The sequence below is a fragment of the Hypanus sabinus genome, chromosome 13, assembly GCF_030144855.1.
Source record: "Hypanus sabinus isolate sHypSab1 chromosome 13, sHypSab1.hap1, whole genome shotgun sequence".
NCBI lineage: Eukaryota > Metazoa > Chordata > Chondrichthyes > Myliobatiformes > Dasyatidae > Hypanus > Hypanus sabinus.
The window spans coordinates 28,889,589-28,908,000 of NC_082718.1; the positions used below are offsets into that span (position 1 = coordinate 28,889,589).

At 43.8% G+C, this 18,412-nt stretch overlaps 1 protein-coding gene across 6 annotated transcripts in view; it reads right to left on the reverse strand.

Moving 5' to 3' along the window:
- LOC132403741 (semaphorin-3A-like) overlaps window positions 1-18,412 on the reverse strand; it is a 209,164-nt gene that overhangs the window by 39,548 nt on the left and 151,204 nt on the right. For all 6 annotated transcript variants that reach the window (XM_059987387.1, XM_059987390.1, XM_059987391.1 and 3 more), the window contains 5 exons: window positions 11,665-11,784; window positions 10,713-10,855; window positions 6,445-6,559; window positions 6,281-6,350; window positions 1,295-1,439 (listed from right to left, as the gene is read on the reverse strand). In XM_059987387.1, coding sequence (XP_059843370.1) covers window positions 1,295-1,439; window positions 6,281-6,350; window positions 6,445-6,559; window positions 10,713-10,855; window positions 11,665-11,784 — 593 coding nt within the window. The remainder of the gene's footprint in view (window positions 1-1,294; window positions 1,440-6,280; window positions 6,351-6,444; window positions 6,560-10,712; window positions 10,856-11,664; window positions 11,785-18,412) is intronic.

Genomic DNA, 18,412 nt, shown 5'->3' on the forward strand with positions numbered 1-18,412 from the left:
CTGTCTGTCAGATTCTCGTGATTCACACTGACAGACAGGAGATTTGCATCAACTCTCAGTATTTCCAAAACAGACCACGTCTGTGAGGTGTCTGATTGATACCTTCCAATGCAATTCAAGCTTTGAGAAAGTCATAAATGAGTGAGCATTGTGATGTAGTCAGTATCTGGGCAAGACAGAAGGCTTTAGTTTCACTTGGTCTGCGAAGAGCTACTTTAGTGTTTAAGGGAACATATTGAGGTGGATGGGAAGTAAATAAGTGAAAGAACTTCTCGGTGAGAAATGGGCACTGAGTGTTAGTATGCTTATCAAGCTTTTTGCTATGGTTCAACAACATACAAACCTCAATAATTGTGCTTGCAGGTTTAACAGATTACAAATGAGACTGCAGGCCAATATATCATCTTTAAGGATATCATCCTTATTTATCAATTTATCATCTTTATTTTAAGAGAGAGAAAACACGTGTGGATGAAATATAAAATAAAGAGAATTTGAGGAAGAAGGTCACAATTGGATCCTTTAATTTAAATTTCTCTTTGGCATTGGCAATAAGTAAACATAGAATGTGTTTGACAGCCGGTTCTTTGATGTACTATGTATAGTGTTATTGAATGGCACCTTCAGCAGTTTTGAAGACGTAGAAAGAATACCAAATGGAAATTATCATTCAGCTTGGGAGTCATCTGGAGGAACGTCCAGAAATATTTGTCATTAACTATAGTCGGGGTAAAATAAAGAATTGAGTCTATGAATGCAGACGGATAAACTGTAAATGGTATTTGGGAATAGCGTAGAGCGGAGTGTTTTGCCTGGTTGGATAGTACTGTGAGTGTGGAACCCCATTACTGCAAACCTCACTGTGGGACCCTGATCAAGGGATCCCCACTGTGAGTGGGGGACCCCAATACTGCAAACCCCACTCTGGGACCCCTATATGGGAATTCTATCAAGGGATGTGAATGATAGAAATGTGAAGGTTTGAGCTGGATAAACAAGACAAGGAAATATTAATGCTAGAGAAGTCCTGAAGATGAGGTATAGAGGAATAGAAAATGATAAACAGGAAGGTATAAGATAGAAGCTAAAAATAAAGGTGCAAATTAAGATTTCAGCTAAAATAAATGTTTGAAAAAGATGAGATAATTTTTAAACCTTCTTCCTTCCTGGTGTTTAATTTCACAAACGTGTTAATGACTTTGAACATCTCATTTGCAGGGCTGGACCCAGATCATGCAGCTACAGGATTATTCACCAGTATACTTATTTCTGCATCATTGTTAAAAACACTCACTGTTCCCGGGCGAGGGTAGGGGACTCTTCCTTGGAACGGCACCCACTGGTAGCTGGGTCCTTCTCTGTGAGCATAGGGCCCCAAGAACACCCTCCTGATGTCCGACATACTGTACAAGCACACAGCTGAGCCCTTGAAGATGTTGCTGTGTGGGGAAAATTTGTGAATTGGTTAGTGAAGACTGGAAATAAACTAATTTTCATCCTGTTTTGGAGTGCAGGTTATTATGATGCAGTGACCACTGTGAAATCCCAATGTTATTGTACTCATAGTCATATTGAGGGAAGACACATGTCAAAGCCTGAATGGTCACTGCAGGCAGTGGACGGAAACGCATTCTTCACCTCCAGGGGCTGTAAGAGCTTTGACATGTCCTGCCACACTGGGCAGATTAACTGAGCCACATGCGTCTTTTCTAATACCACCCTTCCAAAAATAAAGTCCACTTGCTTTCCTCAAAGACACTGATTGGTTGATGTGATTGGTGATGAAGGTGGTTCGGCTGCTGACTGTGTCAAGTTGACCAGTAAGTGGCTTCCTGACTGCCCCAAAGGCCATGGGGGTCTGAGGGACCATTCGCATACCAGGTCATCTCAGAGGATCTGTCCCTGGGCCAGACACCATGATGCAGTCACAAAGATGGCACACCAGTGGCTCGACTTTGTCAGGAGATTGAGGAGATTTAGTGTGCCAGCAACGATTCTAGCAAACATCCACACAGATGTACTGTGGAGATAATTCTGATTGGAAGCGCAAATGCACAGGAGCAAAAGAGAATAAAGAGTTGCCGACTCAGCCACCTCCATCACGGGCATGAGCCTCCCCATCATCAGGGACATCTTCAAGAGGTTATGCCTTAAGAAGATGCTATCCATCATTAAAGACCTTCACGATCTGGGATACACGCTCTTCACAATACTAGCATTCAAGAGGAGGTACAGGAGCCCGATGACCCACACTCTATGTTCTGGGAATAGTTTCTTCCCCTCTGCCATCAGATTTCTCGGTGGTCCGTGAACCCACACTCCTTTGCACTATTTATTTACTTTTTGTACTTTATTGCAATCTTACATCTTTGCACTGTACTGCTATCACAAAGCAACATATTTTGCAACACTGAGAATAAATTTGCTTTCGTAGTTGCATCCCGATTTTGTAGACTGCTCGTTAACTGCTATTTGGTACTCTGTCCACTTTCAATCGCTAACTATTCCTCTCAGTGAGTATTCTCCTAAATTGAAGTCTGTCCTTAAAACACAAGGGGCAGTAATTAGAATGCCTCCAGCTCGATCAGATTGGTAAATCGTGCCTGCCCCTGGGGGCAACTGTGAACATGCAGGGGAGGGTGAGGACAGTTCATCCAACCTGATACAGAATGAGCTGCAGTACCAGAGTGGTTCACAGGCCCTGTGACAATTTCACCAAAGTCTGATTAAATGATAAACATCAATAAATATAATGCAGGGCAACTGTGATGGGTAACCAATATTATCTTTAAGTAGGGTGGCATGACAACAGAGTGGCAATCACCGACTCAGGTTCAATTCCTGCCACTGTCTGGGAGGAGTTTCTATGTTCTCCCTGTGACCATATGGGTTTCCTCCTGTCTTTCAGTTTCCTACCATATTCCAAAGGCGGAAGGCTAGAGAACTGTGGGCATGCTATATTGGTGCATTAAACATGGTGACACTTGGGTGCTACCCAGCACAATCCTCACTGACTTGCTTTGACAAAGATGACACACTTCACTGCATGGTTTGGGCAGCACGGTAGAGTAGCAGTTAGCATTTCGCTTTACAGCTCCAGCGACCTGGGTTCAATTCCCACCGCTGCCCATAAGGGGTTTGTACCTCCTCTCTGTGACTGCAATGGCTTCCTCTGGGCTCCTCCCACATTGCAGGGGTATATGGGTTAGTCGGTTAATTTGCCAGATGGGTGTAATTTGACAGCACGGTCTCATAGGGCCAAAAGGGCCTGTTACTGTGCGGTATCTCAAAATAAAACAAAATAAATATCACTCCCAGCACTCTTTGCAAGTGGTCTGTGACAATGGAAGAGGCACAAATGCAGCAGGGACATTCAAAAAATACCTGTGTGAGCATTTAGTGATCACAAGCCAAAAACACTTTCCGCCAACTAATTGTTTCATTCCTGTGACAGACTAATATTTAAATCTAAAATAAAACAAACCTACCTAAAAAAAAACAGATTCATAGACGTAAACACACTAGATTCTACAATGCTGAAAATCCGGAGCAACACACACAAAATGCTGGAGGAACTCAGCCGGTCAGGCAGCATCTATGGAGGGGAACAAACAGTTGATATTTTGGCCTGAGACACTTCATCAGGACTCGAAAGGAAGGCAGTGGAAGCCAGAATAAGAAGCTAAGGGTGGAAGAGGGAAGTACAAGTTGGCAGGTGATAGGTGAGACCAGGTGGGTGGGGGGACGGGGGTGGTGAAGTGAGAAACTGGGAGGTGACAGGTAGAAGAGGCAAAGGACTGAAGAAGAAGTAATCTGAAAGGAGAGAAGCACAGACTGTGGGGAAAAAGGGAAGAAGAAAAGATCCAAATAAGATTCTTGGGATAAAAGGGTTGTAGTATCACGAGGTACTGGATAGTTTGGGGTCTGTTCACTTGGTGTTTAGAAGAATGAGAGGTGATGTTATTTATATAAGATTCTGAGGTGATATGACAGGGTAGAGGTTGAGATCTTTCCACTCATGTCTCAAACAAGCTACAAAATAAGGGAATGATCATTTAAAACTGAGGTGTTAGAAATTGCTTCTCTTAGAGAGAGGTGACTCCCTAAAATTCTCTGCTGCCAAGGGTGGTGGAAGCCAGGTCATCAGATATAATTACGGCGGAGGTACCTAATAAAGTGGCCATTGAGTGCATGTTCATGGTCTTCTGCTACTGTAGCCCATTCACTTCAAAGTTCGATGTGTTGTGCTCGCAGAGATGCTCTTCTGCACACCACTGTTGTAATGCACACAAAATACTGGAGGAACTCAGCAGGCCAGGCAGCATCTATGGAAGATAGTACACAGTCGATGTTTCGGGTTGAGGACTGTTGTAACTCATGGTTTTTGGAATTACTGTGTTCCTCCTGTCAGCTTGAACCATCCTGACCATTCTCCTTTGACCTCTCTCATTAACAAAGTATTTTCACCCACAGAACTGTGGCTCACTGGAAGTTTTTTTGGTTTTTTTGCACCATACTCAGTAAACTCTAGACACGGTTGTGTTTGAAAATTGAAGGGATCAGCAGTTTCTGAGAAACTCAAACTACCCCATCTGGCACCAACAATCACTCCTTCGTGGAAGTCACTTGGATCACATTTCTCTCCCATTCTAATGTTTGGTCTGGACAACGACTGAACCTCGTGACTATGTCTTCATGCTTTTATGCGTTGAGTTGCCGCCACCATTGGCTAATTCAATATTTGCATTAACGAGCATGTGTACAGGTGTACCTAATAAAGTGGCCACTGAGTGCAGATGAATATATGAAAGATCGAAGGTGATAAGGTACGAACAGGAGATGAGGACAGCATAGATCAGATATCATTATATTGAATGGCAGGGCAGGCATGAAAGGGCCGAGTGGCTTAATCCTGTAACATTCTTGCAAACGTACCTGCAACTCTCCACGTTCTTATTCTGATACCATCTCCCTTCCTTTCCAGTCTCCATGAAGGGTTTCATCCCGAAACATCTACTGGTTATTCACTTCCATAGATGTTGCCTGACCTACTGAATTCCTCCAGCTTTTTGTGTTTGTTGCTCGAGAAATCCAGCATCTGCAGAATCTCTTGTGTTTATGGAATACCCTTTGCTGATTCTGAATGCACAATGCTCAACGTGTGAAGTTTTGCAACCTTCCAACTTCTGGAAGAACACACCCGTACTTGGCCAACAATATCCCACAGACACGGACAGGAATGTACTGCTCGAATGAAACAGTGTGTTTTAATTATTTAACGAGTTACTAAATACCTGAGGAATATGGTCACTCTATTATGTTGGAAAAGCATATTTTCTCTGAAGGGATTTGAGTTCCCAACATCAGGAAACTCATTGAAGTTCCTACTTTGGAATTTTGTTGGGAGCACAACAAAATCCCAGAAACCGCCAGCAATGGGATTTCTGTTCCCTCATTTCCTGCAGTGGAGGAAAACATTCAAGTCCTCCACAGTCCAAGAGCTGCTAAGACAAATCAGAATCAGGTTTAAGATTAGTGACATACATTCAGTTGCCACTTTATTATACAACAGTACACCTGCTCGTGAATGTGAATAATGCCAATCATGTGGCATCAACTCAAAGCATAAAGACATGCAGACATGGTCAAGAGATTCAATCGTTGTTCAGACCAAACATCAGAATGGGGAAGGTATGTGAACTAAGTGACTCTGACCGTGGAATGATTGTTGGTGCCAGATGGGGTGGTTTGAGTATCTCAGAAACTGATGATCTGGGATTTTCATTCACAACACTCTCTAGAGTTTACAGAGAATAGCGCTAAAAACACACACACACACACACACACACACACAAAGTATCCAGTGAGTGGCAGTTCTGTGGGTTAAAATGCCTCATTAATGAGAGAAGTCAGAGGAGAATGGCCAGACTGGTTCAAATTGACAGGAAGGTGACAGTAACACAAACGATCATGCATTACAGCAGTGATGTGCAGAAGAGTACCTCTGAATCGTGAAGTTAACGATTAATTCAGTAGAAGACCACAGCAGGTTCCAAACCTCTACTTAATTAAGTGGCCACTGAGTGTATGTTGTGAAATGTGTTCAAAGTGAAATAGTACAGTGCAAAATATAAAATATACTATATATTACAATAAATACAGCATATATAAATAGAGAGCAAAAATATGGACCATTGAGAAATCTGATGGCAGAGGGGTAGAGAAGATGCTGTTTGTAAAACGTACAGAACTAGCCCTGTTTAGTCACATCCTGCATTACCTGGACGTTGTAAAGATGCCATATATTGCAGGGTTCTTCGGATCCTTCGAATTCATTATGTAAACATCCTCTGGAAAACAAAGTAATTGTACTTTTCATTTGAGAAATGAGCCATGAAATGTGACCAGTTATTTAGTAAGTCCCATTTCAAATGCTGTACTTACGTAGTTCATCAAAGTGAGTGTCGATGCCATTGGGGCCAGGCACTGCACACACTAATCGAGCTTTGAGGAAAGTCACCCACTTATTCACCAGACTTCTATGGCCCCCAAAGTCATTCTGGCAACAGAAAAAGGACACATCAATTGAGAACATCAAGCAATGATCCACGGCAGAGTATCTGCAGACATAGGAAGGGATTTACACTTCTGTATATCTGTGGAGCCAGCCATTTTTGAGCACCAGTCTCTCTAATCCATTTCTCACATTTCCATCATTCGTTTCTTTGTTCCTGTCTTCTGGAACTTCAACATGTTTCCTCCTAATTACATCTCAACGTCACACTGATTGATATCATCAGACATTCATCTTATCTCAGTGAAACCACTACCATACGTATTTCTCCTGGTCTCCACACTTCCATTCCTCTTTGCTCTCTTCTTGCTTAGTCCCTTGTCAATAACTGAACACTTCATCAACTTTTCTCAGCATTGAAGAAAAGTTGTTGAACATTGGCACAGCATAGGAACATGCCCTCTGGCCCAGAAACAGGACTGTGAAGAAGACGTGGAATTTATAGACAATCGCTTTCTGACCAAACTCAGCAAATGCATCAATCCATTTTAGTAGGTGTGTCAATGACAACTCTTGAAGCAAATCTGTCATTTGTAGCTGCATTTCTAACTTTAATGCCAAGGGTTACACAGTAGGGTAGTGGTTAGCGTAATGCTTTGATAGAACCAACAATCAGGGTTCAATTCCCTTTACCGTCTATAAGGAGCTTGCACATAATTCCCATGAACACATGGATTTCCTCTGGGTGCTCTGGTCTCCTCCCACATACCAAAGATGTACACACAAGTTAAGGTTAGCAGGTTGTGGACATGCTATGTTGGTGTCACAAGCATGGCAACACTTGTGGGCTTCTCCCAGCACATCCTTGAACTGTGCTGATTGCTGACACAAAAACGATGCATTTCACTATACGTTTCGATGCTTCAATGTGCACCTGTGACAAATGAACTAACCTGATATTTTTATTTTTTATTCATTTAGAGATACAGCACAGTGACGGCCCCTCCTGGCCCAATGAGCCCATGCCACTCAATTACACCAATGTGACCAATTAACCTACTAACCGGTACTTCTTTGGAACATTGGAAGAAACCGAAGCGCCTGGAGGAAGCCAATACAGGCACAGGGTGAAGGTACAAACTCCTTACAGTCAGCGGTGGGATCTGAACCCGGGTCACTGGCGCTGTAGTACCCTCGCACTAACTGCTACACTACATGCCAACTCATGGAATCTTTAATTCTCCGATTCTCTGAAGAAACAGCGCATCACTCTCTCTCTCTCTCTCTCTCTCTGGACTGGAAACAGCTCCGTCCTCATCCCTCTCTAGAATGGATCCCATTCAGGCTCTGCTGCTCTCGTGCGTTGCCAAGACTGGGTCTGGGCACATTTCCACCTTCCATTACTCATACATTTCTGCATTCATCGCAAACATTTAATCTTAATTTCTCTTCACCACATTGAAGAAAAATTACAGGCCTAAAGCTCAGAGGCAACATAGTTGACTGGTAGAAGTCAGAATGTCTTTTCTCTTTAAAAGAAAGTTGCTGGCTTCATTATCAATCGAATTAAGACTCCTAAGGCCAAATCCATGGCAATCCTTCAAGTTCCATCTGCATGGCAGCTATTAATCACCACAATGACTTGAAACTGTTCATGTGTGTAAGGTGGAACAGATGGACCAAGAAGTACTGGCAGCACTTCCCATCAGAGGCTGGTCAGTGAGCTGCTGACATAACAGACATAAATTTCCCTAACGATGTTGGGAAGGCTTCATCTTTTTCCTCGGAAACACAGTGACTACTACACAGAAAGGGACATTTGTCCTCCTTGGCTCTGGTTCCTGAACAAGGGTATAGCGTTTGAAAATTTCCAGTCCACCACATTCGCGATGTTGCTGTTCAGTGCATTTCCACGCTTATTGTGTTGTGAGAACCCCAAGCCTGAACAGGAGTTTGCAATTCAAATATATAAACAGCTTGTGATAATTGCATTGAGTTTTTCTTTATAGAAACATATTGTGAATGACAAACTTTCCTGGTATTTCCTCCAAAGGATCGAAGAGCTGTGCTGACTACTTTGATGAGGTCCACATGGCGCTTTCTTGTACTGAATCTGAACACGGTGTGGAGTTTATAAATGTGACTGTTTCCATGTTGATAACACTGCTTTCAATTACTGCTGAACATTGGACTCCCAAACGGTAATAGTTATGGCTCCAGACCATTAGAAACACATAATACATGCCTAGGACCAAAGGACACAGCCTCAAAATAGAGAGACGTCCATTTAGAACAGAGAATGAGGAGGGAGTTTTTTAGACCGATAGTGATGAATCTGTGGAATTCATTGCTACAGATGATGTGGAGGCCAAGTCACTGAGAATATTTAAAGCGGAGGCTGCAAGGTTCTTGTTTAGTCAGGGCATCAAACGTTACGGGTAGAAGGCAGGAGAATGGGGATGAGAGGGATAATAAATCAGCCATGGTGGAATGGTGGAGCAGACTCAATGGGCTGAATGGCCTAATTCTACATGTCTTATATAAAACATGTAGGCTTCTTACTTCTCCAGTAACCAACTACAGATTAAACAAACCTCCAAAACTGGAATGTTATTTCCTCTCTGTTTTCAGTTAGCACTGTGATTCATTCCAGTCTTCTCCACTCCACCCTTGCCAGTGTTGAGTCTGCAGGATGCTGGGACTCAGGGCTAGAGAACAAGACCCAGAAATTATTTCCTCTTCCAACACTCCCCAGACAAGGGCTGCATTCACACAGAGACTGAAGCCAATAAAAGGGTTGGGGAGAAAATCCAGACAAATAGGTCGCTGACTTCTCTCGTGGTCCAAAGTGTATCTGCTTTCAGCTCTGCAATCATCCTCCCTGAACAACACTCGTTCAATTCCAAAATGGACAATAACCATGCAGGCAAATGGTGTGTGTGTGTGTGTGTGTGTGTGTGTGTGTGTGTGTGTGAGAGGGGGGGGGAGAGAGAGAGAGAGAGAGAGATCAGTTAGTGCCATCTCTCACTTCCAATGTCACTAGACTCACTCCCTTTCCTTCCGTTAAAAAATCATAACACATACATATACACACACACACACATGCATACATAGACTTAGACATAGCTACACACATACACAGTATGCTGTGTGTCTACACTCCTATGCTCTCCATCAGTGAGAGAACTGTCACCTGACTTCTCCTATTTTTCCTGTGAGTCTTCCTGCCAGGGAACTTCTTTTGCTTGAAGATTAACTCCTGCCTCCTCTGCAATTTCATCCATATCCCATCTTGGGATGTTCTGCAAGTTCCTTTGACCCTGGGCTGGTGGTTTGTTTTTCTATTGTATCTGACACACAGCCCTTCACAGTCCAGTCTGTTACAGCCTCTATTTCATTGTGCATCTGATGGCCAGAGCCCTGTTTCACTAACCTTTCTGAACCAGGCTAACTAGCGGTGTATTAGTGATGACCAATGGTATCACACTGAGGCATGTTTGTTGATTCACAATCGGTAGTTTTGGGGTAAAAGTCATTTACTTTAGGCCCTGACTTGGGACAAAACTTTCATTGGGACTCCAGGCCAAGCCTTTGGACAGCAAAAGAAAATGCTGAGGATTTATAAGGCATGGGTCAAACTGAATTTGGAGTGCAGTGTTTGGCCCATTCTCTAAGAAAAGATGTGCTGGTGCCAGTGAGGGTCCAGAGGTGTTTCTTGAGAATTATCCTGGGAATGGAAGGGTTAATATATGAGGAGAATTTGATGGTTCTGGGTCTGCACTCACTGGAGTTCAGAAGATCTCAGTGAAACCTACAATATTGACAGGCCTCAATAGAGTGGACAGTTAGTGAACGAGTCCAACAATGGGAGAGTCTAGGACCAGAGGGCACAGCCTCAGAATAGAGAGGTGTCCCTTTAGAATAGAGAAGAGGAGGAATGGCTTTAGCAAAGGGTGGTGAATCTGTGGAATTCATTGTCACAGACGGCTATAGAGGCCAAGTCATTGAGTATATTTAAAATGGAGGTTGACAGGTTCTCGATTAATAAGGGCATCAAAGGTTATGGAGAGGAGGCAGGAGAATAGATTGAAAGGGATAATAAATCAGCCGTGATAGAATGGCGGAGCAGAATTAATGGGCTGAGTGGCCTAATTCTGTTCTTATATCTTATAGTCTTACGACAGGACCTCTCACTGACCTTGCAGATCTGCCCAATCCTGGAGTGGGTGGCTTTCCCTGAATACTCGCCATCCAAAGCATTTTCTCGAAAAAAGAAAAACATTTTATCGTCCTCTGGGTTGTCGCTTTCTGGGATCAAGTGGGCACCAATAAATTTAGGTTCTAGAGAAAGAAAAAGGTGCAAAATCAGCAATCTTTTAAAACATGGAAATTTTGTGAAAAATTACCTTCCATGGTTGTGTGCTTCTTAATTGATATCCCCGTAAATGTTAACTAAGCATTTGATTTTTAATTATTGAAAATAATAAACTCCTGTAAATCAAACGAACTGAAATTTGGAGTGAATTAATATATTAATTGGTCCCATCCAGTCTCTCCAGCACACTTCTCCTGAATTTGACCTGCCATGTGCCAATTGGTCTGGGAGATCCCACATGGTCTGCTCTCAAAGACACCCACAAGATAAAGTGAGGCTCTTGCAAATATCAGAGACGGGACCTAGAAAGGAAAGGTATTACAGCATTTTTAAAGGATCTTGGCTAAAGCTGATGAGACAGCAGATCAGCCATGATGTTACGTTTGATCCCGCTGACTCCTCAGTCACACAATCAGTGCACCAGTGATCCTTTTATCAACCGTGTGCGTCTTCGTTTTCCACCCAGAAGAAATGAATAACAACTGCAGTGTTTGCTCCAGTGAGTGGTTGCATATTTCCTATCTATTCTCCTCAGGAATTTCAGTACTCCCTGGTTTATCTGATACTGAATTAACCTGAAGACAGGCTCTCAGTAAGTGAGGTTTCGTGTTACGTTGGGTCTTCATATTGGATGCAATGTGTACGTGTTTAGCACCCCTGCTGGGCTGGGTTTCCACAGTGATGTTGCCTGGGTTTCACTGGTTAATGAACGTAACTGCATTAACGGGTTAGTGTCAGTACATACCTCGTGCGGGCTAAGGACTTGCGTACATACCATTCAACCACCTGGAGTCGTGCTGCTCTGTTCTGATGGGGTGATGATGCCCCAGAGTGCGGAAGATTGCAAAATCTCTGCCCATGAAATCGGCTGCGGTTCCAGAGTACAGTTCTCCATCTGAGATGGGGAAGCAGAAGTTGTCATTGCTGGACGTTCTCTGACAGCTTTCCCTAAAGAATTTTTTTATTGAATCAATCTGTTAATAATCACTTGGTCTTACCCCTCACCAGTTTAGAGTATTGATACCTTGCTCCTTCAGTGAAATTATCAAAAACTCTTGCACACATTTTAGCTTTCATCAGGTCCTACTCACACTCTGAACAGAGTATTTTCACAGAATAAGAGTGTCTGTGACTTCCCTTTTGCAACAGTGGGTGACAAGTGTCTGATCTCCAGTCTGGAAGTAACAGGGTGCTGGCCATCACTAGTGACCTTCTCATCTACGAGCAATGCTGTCCATGTCTAGCTCTGGGGTCCCAGTGGAGACACCAGGGACAGCGGGTGCTGGAATCTGGAGGAACAATTTGCTGGAGGAACTCAGTGGGTCAAACAACAGCTGTGGGAGGACAGGAATTACTGTCAATGTTTCTGACACAGGGCTTCAACTCGAACTGTCAGCAATTCCTCCAGCAGATTGTTTATTTCTCTAGGGTTCCAGTGCCTGGACCAGGATCAGGTTTCACCAAGTATATTCTTGCTATGCGGACATCTCATACACTGTTCATTGGTAAATTACAGGTGGGAACTACTGCCTTGACACTCATGTCAGGCAGCATGTGTGGAGAGAGAAACTTTCTACAGGAGCACCATCGACAGTATCCTGTCTGGCAGCATCATTCGGCAGAACTGAAGCTTCAAGGCATCGGACTGCAAGACTCTGCAGAGGACAGTATAAATGCCGAGAGGACACTGGGGTCTCCCTATGACCTACTTCTGACATTTACTGGAAGCATTGTAGACAAAGGACCCAAAGTATTGTTGAGGATCCCTACCACCCATCCCACAATCTCTTTGACCCATTACCATCAGGAAGGGGGTATAGGGGCATTAGGACTAGGACTGCCAGACTGGGTAATAGTCTTCTTCCCTCGGTCTGTGAGACTAATGAATACCCTGCCACCACCAAGATCTCATCACTAAGACGGCGAGCTATTTACTGTACTGTTTACCTGTGATTCACCTTACAACATGAATTCTGATTTGTATTTTATTAACTTACTTATAGTATACACACACTGTGCAGGAAGAGCTCAGCAGATCAGGCAGCAAGCATGGATAGGGATAAACGGTCGACATTTCGGACTGAGACCCTCCATCAGGACCTTCCCGAACCCTGGTGAGGGATCTCGGCCTGAAATATTGACTATTTATTCCAATACACAGTTGCCTCTTGACCTGCTGGGCTCCTCTAGCACAGGGTGTGCATTGTTCTAGATTTCCAGCATTTGCAGTATCTCTTGTGTTTATTATCTATAGTATAATATTATGGTTTATGTGCTGTGTGTGATATATGTTGGACGGTGTGGAGGATTGTTGTTTCATTTGGTTGTACGGCGAGATGACAATAAACTTGAACCTGAGTAACAGAGTTAACACTTCAGGTTTGAAACCCTTCGACGCAGAAATGTTAACTCTGTTTTTCCCTTCACAGATGCTGCCTGACCTGCTGAGTGTTTCCAGTATTTTCTATTTCACATCTTCAACATCTTCTTTGTTTTGATTGTTTCTCTATTTATTTTGCCCCTTATAACCCCAGCGTCTCCCAGTTGTCTGCAGAACTAAAGTTCCTCATCCATAGACTCATGGCAGTAGGACATTCCATTTGCTCTCCAATGGTCTCTCATCTTTCCCAAAGTGAGGACCCGGGCTGCTTTGGCAGATATCCAGAAGAATGAAGGATAGCAAATATTGTTCCCTGATATCAAAAGTATTGTTGAGGATCCCTACCTCCCATCCCACAATCTCCTTGACCCAATACCATCAGGAAGGAGGTACAGGGGCATGAGGACTAGCACTGCCAGACTGGGTAACAGCTTCTTCACTTCCCACTTCTTCAGTCAGGATAAGCCCACAGTAAATAGGTTCTGAGGGACAGGATTTGTGTTCACCTGGAAAAGCATGGACTGTTTTTGCGTGGCGACGTATGAGTGCAATGAAACTGTCTTCCCTTTGGAGTTGTGAGTACCTGCAACTCTCAACACTAGAGAAATGTAGAGGCAGAATCCTCGATTATAACCAAGTGGACACTAGCAGACATTAGAACTTTGGAGTTAAGAGCATCGGGGAGAGTGCTGAGACCAAGGCTGATGGGCTGTGATGTTACTGAATGCCAGAATGGACTCAAGGGTCTGTAGCCTCCACCTGGTCCCATCTCTCATGTTCAGACAGTATGAGAGACAATTAAAGGATCGGGTAGACATGATAATCTCCCAGTGAATCAGCCCCAAATTGGATGTGGGGTCGATTATATAGTCCAAACAGAAAATTGTCATCTGCCTCCAGGACTGCTCCTGATAGGGTGAATTTCAGCAACAGAAGACTCTCTGATGGGACAGCACTGATCCCTAAGCATTGCCACCTGATGAAAGCACAACTGCAGATGAGGTCATTACCCATTTGCCTCGATGTTACACTGGCTTGGTCCTCTTCGGGTGTGAAGAGCTTCTCCCCCCTCTCTTGTGCTGGACCTTCATTCGAGTTGCTGCCACAGTCACCTTCATGTCTAATTCCAACTGTAAGCCACTGCCCCACCATAAACCTCCACTTCAGGCTCCACAGAATTCACTTCCAATGGCCAGTTGCTCATTATCAAGGAACCAGATGCTCTCCTGCGGCTCATTAACAGAGGAATTCTCCCCCATAATCATCAGCCCTCTCTTGCTACAACTGTCCATTCATCACAGCGCTCCCCACTCTCTCTTTGTCGTTCCCTCTGTCTCTCCATCTATCTGCTTCTCAGACCTGACCAGACTCTGTTGCTGCGGGCTCAGGAATTATTGATTTCTCTGGAAATAAAAATAGCCCAAATTCTCATGAGAATTAGCTGTTCTTTGCTATGTGAACTAGAGAACAATCCAGAGTGTCAGAGAGTGTGATTGTAGTTTAATTTCCTGCCCATATCCAGTTCCACAGAGAAGACTCAACTCCAATGATTTCCTGTCTATCTGGGAGCAACAGTAACCACTATTTATCAGCAGTATTGCAAACTGATCTCACAGTTCATGGTCTCTTCATTTCAAAAGCCAACAGCCTCAAAATTCACTCTCGTGACTACTGTACGTTTATTGGAAATCCAATACAGAATAGGAATCATGTTTATTATCACTGACAAATGTTATGAAATGTCTTGTTTTGTGACAGCAGGACATTACAGGGCATAAACATTACTATAAGTTAGAAAATAACTCAATAGCGCAATAAAAACACAAAATGCTGGCAGAACTCAGCAGGCCAGACAGCATCTATGGGAGGAGCATATCTAAGTTTTGGGATGAAGGGTTTCGGCCCGAAACATCGTCACTACCTCCTCCCATAGATGCTGTCTGGCCTGCTGAGTTCTGCCAGCATTTTGTGTTTTTATTTATTTCCAGCATCTGCAGATTCACTCATGTTGCCCCTCAATAGTGCAAGTGGCACATTGTACAAAGTACACATTTGAGTGAGATGTAGATCGAATACAAACAATAGCTCTTTACAGACTTAGCGTGACACAACTTTGATACGCACACCTCTGTGTGTGTGTGCACGTGAGGAAGAGAGAGTGTGTGTGCACATGCATGTTTGTAAGTGTGGATGTGTCTCTGTGTGTGAGGCACTTCTACATTTGAAGACCATCGGGCAGCTAACAGCAACTTCAAACATTTTCCTAAGCATGAGAACTTCTGTAGATGCTGGAAATCATCAACAACACAGACAAAAGGATTAAGGAGTTTGGCAATTTAACTTCTTAAATTACCTGGTAGGATTTAACATATTTCCTTGATCATTAGACTAGTCAAGATCAAAGCAATAACAAGCAGTAAATCAATTGTCTGATTTTATTTGCTATTCACCAGTGATAGCAATTCCCACAACCTGTTTGTAATCCTGACCTTGGGTGCTGTCTGTGTGGAGTTTGCATGCTCTCCCTTTGTATGTATCAGTTTCCCTAGATGCTCCGGTTTCCTCCCTCACCCCAAAGATATGCAAGCTGCAAGAGGAATTGGCTGCAGTAATTTTTCCTAATGCAGGCGTTAATGAAAGCAGCTGACAGGGAAATGAGTGGTGGAATGGGATTACTCTGAGAGCTGGATGGAATTGATGGGCTGAATGGCCTCCATCTCTCTCGAATGAACTATTACGTAATTTGGGCAGCTGAATTCCTGTTTTTATCTCACTTTGTTTTTTGATATGAGGGATACAAGGACATGATGATACAGTTTATAAAAACATGGCAAAGGATAATCTTCCACAATATTTCGAATGGTAGATCAGTGCATGGGACGTTATTAGTGCACAATATATTTCTTCAGAGTCTGCCTTTGTGCTCTCCTTGTACTGGGTACTGGTATTAGCAAAGTGAGAAACAAGTCTAATTGTTGATTCTCTTTCACAGTCAGCTTTTCGGGGAGCCTGAATTAAATGTAACTTAATCTTCGGTAAAACAATTTTCTAATTCCAGTCATTTTGGGACAGGGCAAACTGAATTTACTGAAGCATAACGTTAATCTTTTCATTCAATGCAGTTGATCTTATCACTGGGATTAAAACATACTTGAGCAAAAAAAGTGAACTGCTGGATGAACTCAGCGGGCTAGGCAGCATCTGTGGAGGGAAGTGATGATTCAGGTCAAGACCTTTCACCTGGATGAAGTCTAGATGGAGGGGTCGTGACTCATGACCTGCTGAGTTCCTCCATCATCTCCAAGTTCCTATATCTATAGACTCCTGGGTCCTCATGAACACATTCTAATCCTGTTCAGACTTACCTGACTTTCCCACTTGGTTCCTGCATTTCAATATCCAGTTTTTGTAATTGCTTAAATACATAGAAACATAGAAAACCTACAGCACAATACAGGCCCTTTGGTCCTTACCTTAGGAATTATCTGGTGTTACCTATAGCCCTCTATTTTTCTAAGCTCCCTGTACCTATCCAAGACTCTCTTAAAAGACCCTATCGTATCCACCTCCACCACCATCACTGGCAGCCCATTCCAGGCACTCACCACTCTCTGCGTAAAAAACTTACCCCTGACACCTCCTTTGTACCTACTTCCAAGCACCTTAAAACTGTGCCCTCTTGTGCTAGCCATTTCAGCCCTGGGAAAAAACCTCTGACTATCCACATGATCAATGCCTCTCATCACCTTATACACCTCTATCAGGTCACCTTTCATCCTGTCACTCCAAGGAGAAAAGGCCAAGTTCACTCAACCTATTCTCATAAGGCATGTTCCCCAATCCAGGCAACATCCTTGTAAATCTCTGGACCATTTCTATGGCTTCCACATCCCTCTTGTAGTGAGGCGACCAGAACTAAGCACAGTACTCCAAATAGGGTATGACCAGGGTCCTATGTAGCTGCAACATTACCTCTCAGCTCTTAAACTCAATCCTACAATTGATGAAGGCTAATGCACCATATGCCTTCTTAACCACAGAGTCAAGCTGCGAAGCAGCTTTGAGTGTACTATGGACTCAGACCCCAAGATCCCTCTGATCCTGCACACTGCCAAGAGTCTTACCATTATAATACTACATTCTGCCATCATATTTGACCTACCAAAATGAAACACCTCACACTTATCTGGGTTGAACTCCATCTGCCACTTCTCAGCCCAGTTTTGCATCCTATCAATGTCCCGCTGTATCCCCTGACAGTCCTCCACACTATCCACAACAACTCCAACCTTTGTGTCATCAGCAAATTTAGGTAACCTATCCCTCCACTTCCTCATCCAGCTCATTTATAAAAATCACAAAGAGTAAGGGTCCCAGAACAGATCCCTGAGGCACTCCACTGGTCACTGACCTCCATGCAGAATATGACCTGTCTACAACCACTCTTTGCCTTCTGTGGGCAAGCCAGTTCTGGATCCCTAAGTATTGGGACTCCCTAACTATAGAGTCCCCTATCACTGCTGCCATCCTCTTCTTTTCCCTACCCTTCTGAGCCACAGGGCCAGACTCTGGTTTGAGCACGGCCACTGTCACTTCCCCCAGGTAGGCCACCCCCCCTAAAAGTACTCAAGCAGGAGTACTTATTGTCAAGGGATACAGCCACAGGGGTACTCTCTAGCGTCTTCCCTTTCCTGAATGTTACCCACTTATCTATCTCCCCAGGTCCCGGTGTGACTACCTGCCTATAGCTTCTCTCTATCACCTCCTCACTCTCCCTGACTAGATGAAGGTCATCGAGCTGTATCTCCAGTTCCCTAAAGGAGCTGCAGCTCAACGCACCTGGTGCAGATGTGGCTGCCCGGGAGGCTGGGAATCTCCCGGACCTCTCACATCTGACACCGAGCACAGAACACCGGCCTCACACACATACTTCCTGTCTGTATTCTACGCAGATAACCTACCTCACCTCGACCTGTTATTGCCAAAGCCCCGTTGAGCCAAAGCCTTCCTACTCTGTTGCCCGCTCTATAAAGCTGTCTCCTTTTAAACTCTTCTTACTGTTCTAACTGGCTGACGTCCACGTGCTTGCACAGTCATGCCCTGATCAAATACTTTAAATTTAGACCAGGGTATAAAGTATTCA